The 5087-nt window shown below is 37.1% G+C and overlaps 1 protein-coding gene across 1 annotated transcript; it reads right to left on the reverse strand.

Moving 5' to 3' along the window:
* Positions 1-1589: 1589 nt before the first annotated feature.
* LOC122231231 (olfactory receptor 5AN1) lies at positions 1590-2533 on the reverse strand. Its single transcript, XM_042958741.1, has one exon. The coding sequence runs from the start codon at positions 2526-2528 to the stop codon at positions 1590-1592; it is 939 nt and encodes a 312-aa protein (XP_042814675.1). The 5' UTR covers positions 2529-2533.
* Positions 2534-5087: the final 2554 nt, after the last annotated feature.

The raw sequence follows: 5087 nt of genomic DNA on the forward strand, positions 1-5087 counted from the left end.
ACGGTGGGGAAGGGGAGCACACATCTTTTATTCACACCGCACTACTTCCTTGGTATGGGGTAAGACCTCACATTCTCTCCCAGAGATTCAGTGATTCCCCTTCTCTCAATTCCATCCATTTGTAAACTTGTGAAAAACCTGGCAAAGGCTTCAAATGCCTCTTCATTTATAATCTTTAATTAAAGAGAACAATTACATGATTCATCAGAATTAGGAGCCCCCCCTCCAAACAGCATTGAGAACCCAATGAATCTCCAAGGATAATATGTCATTGTAATGACATCTGTTTTATACCAATTGGTTCAAGTCTGAGCAATCTGGCAAATCAGCAGTCAGTACTGTTACACAACTTGTTCCCTTTTCAAACAGATCACAAGAACCAAAAGCTTTATGTTCTACTTTACACAAAGAAAACTGGCCAAAGTTAAAAACTCTGCCTCTCCCACTATTATTTCCCCTCTGGCTCTTGAGGCTTCCTAGAAAGTATCAGCATTAGAGTAACTCTAACCATCTACTCCACACATTATATCACCCCATACAACACCATAAATCTCTAGGACATACAATATTCAACACAGACAATAAACAGAATATATACCAACTTCCCATATTTGTTCTTAGTCTGTAATATTTAATATCCAGTAACTCTATTCTTACAATGAATTTTCATGTAAGTCTCCTCATACCAAACATAAACAGATGCTTGAAATAACAGAAATGATTTAACAGTGTGAAACCCTGGCTATGTCAGACAAAGGTAAATTTTCCACATTTAATGGGAGAAAGAGGCTTGAGTCCCACAATATAAAAAACTGATATCGGCTCTGACATGGATTTTGAACATCATCTTCCATGAGAAACACCCACTCGACACTAGAAGCAAGAAAGTAAACCATCAAACTCCTAAGTAAATGGTACTGAAGGGACTACATCCTTCATTCCAATCCTCTTATGATTCAAATCACTTTTCCTTCATAAGATTACAGCTGGTAGAGACTGGATGTGAACAAACTTATTGGATGACTAGCCCTGAAAGAGGCCTTAGACAAACAGTAGCTATCTCAGACTGCTCTTCCCAGGAAACTCAACCAGCTAATTGTATAGCTTTATCTGTTTTCAAAGGCACATTCTGTGTGTGCGTTTATTCCCACTATGGCAGCAATACAGAACAAACATCAATCACCATCATGTCTGGATTATGCTGCATCAAAATATTTGAAGACAAAATCTCTACACTCCTGGGGATCTCTGTCACGTACTGCTCCTTTGTGATCAGAGGTCTGAGACAGCAGGACTCAATCTCCAAAGCAAAAATAAGTAATGAGTTTCTACACCTTGACATTTTACAAATACTTGAAAGTTACTGATAAATGATGAGGCCACCCCTCATGTAGGGTGAAAGTATGAATCTCCAGGACTTAAACGTATTGTGTTTGTGTGGAATCAAGTCACTTGTCAGCCCATTTGGCATATTATCTGTGTCAAATTAAGCTTTCTTTATCCAAAGGTAGTATGAATTTTGTTGTAGTCCATTCATGTGCATATTATCGACGGTTAAGGTTTCTGGTAGGACAAATCTGGACAGAACCTCAGCAGTAACATCTCTTCTTTTGTATCCTCTTCAAGGCATCTTTGATTTCCTTGTTCCTCAGACTGTAAATCAAGGGATTCAACATGGGGATAACCACAGTGTAAAAAACCGATGCAAATCTGTCAAAACTGGAGGAGCCACCAGAGCTGGAACTCAAATAGACAAACATACCTGAGGTATAGAAGAGGGACACTGCTGTCAGATGAGAAGCACAGGTGTTGAAAGCCTTGGACCTGCCTTTAGCTGAAGTGATCTTCATGACGGAGATGACAATATAGCCATAGGATATCATGATGATGAAGGCATTTGTTATCCCAAAGATCACTGTTAATATAGCAGTCAAGAGTTGCACAAAGAAAGTGTCAGTGCAGGACAGGACTAACAACTGGGGCATGTCACAGAAGAAGTGGTTGATGACATTAGGCCCACAGAAGTGAAGCTGAAGTATGGCACACAATTGGGATACAGAAGCAGAGAGTCCAGCCAGATAGGACCCCAGCACCATCCGAATACAGAGGGTGGGTGACATGACTGATGAATAGAGAAGAGGATTACAAATGGCGGCATATCGGTCATAAGCCATGGCTGTCATGAGACAAGACTCACTCAGTCCCATGATTGAAAAAACAAAGTATTGAACGGCGCAACCCACAAAGGTGATAGTTTGCTGCTCTTGGAAAAAGCTGGAGAGCATCTTGGGGGCTGTGGAGGTCACATAGCAGATATCCATGAAGGACAGATTACTGAGGAAGAAGTACATGGGTGTGTGGAGGTGAGAGTCCATCCTTATTAAGATGATGAGGCACAAGTTCCAAGTCAGAGTCATAATGTAGATGAGCAGGAATACAACAAAGAGCACTGCTAGGATTCTGGGGAAATCAGAGAATCCCAAAAGGATGAAATAAGTGACCTCTGTAATATTTCCTCCCCCAACCATTTGCTTGGTGCTTCTAAAATCAGAGAACAGAGAATGTTCTGCTGACTCAGGTGAAATGACAGCATTACACTGCTCTCTTGTGCCATTCTTCCCTCCAGTGAGTACTGGGAAAGAAGCAAACAATGCCTCACTGTCCTGATGAGAAGACCCCAGCTTTTCATCTCAAATTATCAAGAAATGACTTTAGTGTTTTAGTTTCTCAATTATTTCATGAAATCTCATGAAAATCAGAGATATTTTCAACTTTGAGAACTTAAAAAAACAAATGCTGTGATTCTTACAGACATCATTCATTGAAAGTTTTTTTAAAAAGCCTTTGGTAATTTATTATAGAACTTCTGCTTTATAAGAGCATAAGTGGCATCACCTCCAGATTAAAACTGAAATAGCCGTTCAGTTCCAGATAGTAATCTAGATAAATTTTTAAAATTTATTCTTTTACCCTTAAGAAAAGTAACTTAACCCATTTGTAATAATTTCACAAATTTTTATGCAAATGTATTTGACATATCATCTCCCAACTGGCCTGGAAAACTATATCATAACTTTACTCTGATAATATTTTCTTGAGGCACAGCATATGTGCCCAATAAAGTTATGGAACACATCTTCTTAGGGAAGTCTTCATACTTAGTATTCCAAAAGGAGGCTAGGATGGCTCACTATTGACCCCAACATTTTTTTTTCAATTTTAAGGTATTGTTCTACATGAGAAATAGCATGGTACTGTGGTTAAAGGTTCAGACTTTAAGAGTTTTGTCTGATACCCTCCCACTTTATGAACTTGTCCAAGTAGCTCAAACACACTAAGATTGACTTGCTCAAAATAAAGTGAGAACATTAAGAGCCCCTGGACTATAGGGTTACTAGGAGGTTTATGAGAAAACCCATGAGGATGCTGAGCACACATCTGAACACAGTAATTGTTCTATATGTGTTGGCTATTATTATCCTGGATTGCTTACAGATAACCATGAATGACAGCTATTTCCATGGATAGAAATGTCAACAGTGCTAGAGTTGTATGGGTTAATTTGAGATATTTCCTGAGATATCACTGGCCTTGTAGACTATCAGGAATTATTACCTCTAGACAAATGTAGATTTGGACCTCATGTGGAAGCAAATCAAACCACCTGGGGCTATGAAGACACAAACCACATAATTAATTTTCTATTTAGGATGCTTGAGTTTGAGTATACTTGGTCCATTGACAACTAGTATCAAGTTATATGGGCCTTGATACAGAGAAAAAGTAAATAATTTCAATTACCAAGTACTATATAGCTATAGTTCATATTTTTTATTGATATAGTCATCATATTATGGCTTACTGAAGATTCATAATAGATTGCAGCTATGGCCTATGCTCCATAAACAATCTGTCCTTCCTTGAGATGAAAGAATAAATCAATGAGAACAGTTAAGAAATTTTTGAAAAAAAGGTAAATAATTAAAAAGACATGAACTTTCAAATAATAAAAAGTATTATAAACACTGATAACTCACTATTCTTATAAAAATAGATGGGTCAAAAGAATATATAGAAATTTTAGAAAAATTTAAATTTGGTAAGAGTTAACAAATGGTAAGTATTTAAACTGATAAAGGTTAAACTCTTGTAATGCATTTATATAATTTCGGTATGCAGAAAAAATCCTGAAATACAACACCAAAACAGAAACTACAAGAGAAAAATATGAACTAACACTTAAAAACTTGGTCACATCAGAAAAATTCACTTATGTAAAATACTTTTGAAATACAATTGATGAGGGAAAAATAGTTACAAAAGATAAAAAAGACAATATAGTAATGTCTTTAATATAAATAGGGATGGGGAATTCACATTTACTACTGAGGGTAGAAGATGTTTCCACCTTCCTGGAGGAAAAAAAATTTGTTTTATACAATATCTCTATCTCTGTCTCTTTCTCTTTCTCTCTGTCTCTCTCTCTGTCTCTCTGTCTCTCTCTCTCTCTCTCTCTCTCTCTCACACACACACACACACACACACACACACACACACACACACAAACCACACAACATGTGAGCCAATTACAAACGTCAAAAGTAATGACTGGTATGATTTTGATTGCCTTCCTTAAAAGTTTCTGTCTTTGATCAATTTTCCACAACTTCTATAAATAAGAAATAAGGTATTAAGATATATAAATCCTTAATAGTAAGCACAGATTGGGAAAGAAAGGGAGAATGGAAGGGCAAATGATGGAGAAAGTGAGAATGACAAATAAAACAGACTTTCAGAATTTCCTGAATTTTACCTACTGCCCATGTCAACCTTCACAAGTTATTAATTAACCTCTCTGTGCCTCAGTTGCCTCATCTATAAACAGGGCTAATAACACTACCTCATATGACTGCTGCAAGGACTGAATGACATAAAGGGCTTCAAACAGTAAGGGCTCAATAAATGTTAGCAATTATCATCCCCATTATCATTCCTCTCTGTGAAAGAAAAATAAGGCAAAATGAATACTGAAAAGTCAAGGAGCACTTCACACAATTCTTTTCTAAATTAGATGGTCTCTGTGCTAG

This window comes from Panthera tigris, chromosome D1 (genome assembly GCF_018350195.1).
Source record: "Panthera tigris isolate Pti1 chromosome D1, P.tigris_Pti1_mat1.1, whole genome shotgun sequence".
Lineage (NCBI taxonomy): Eukaryota > Metazoa > Chordata > Mammalia > Carnivora > Felidae > Panthera > Panthera tigris.

Bases quoted from the DNA above. Each gene is read 5' to 3' on its own strand.
- LOC122231231 (XM_042958741.1), bottom strand. From the start codon at position 2,528: ATGGTTGGGGGAGGAAATATTACAGAGGTCACTTATTTCATCCTTTTG.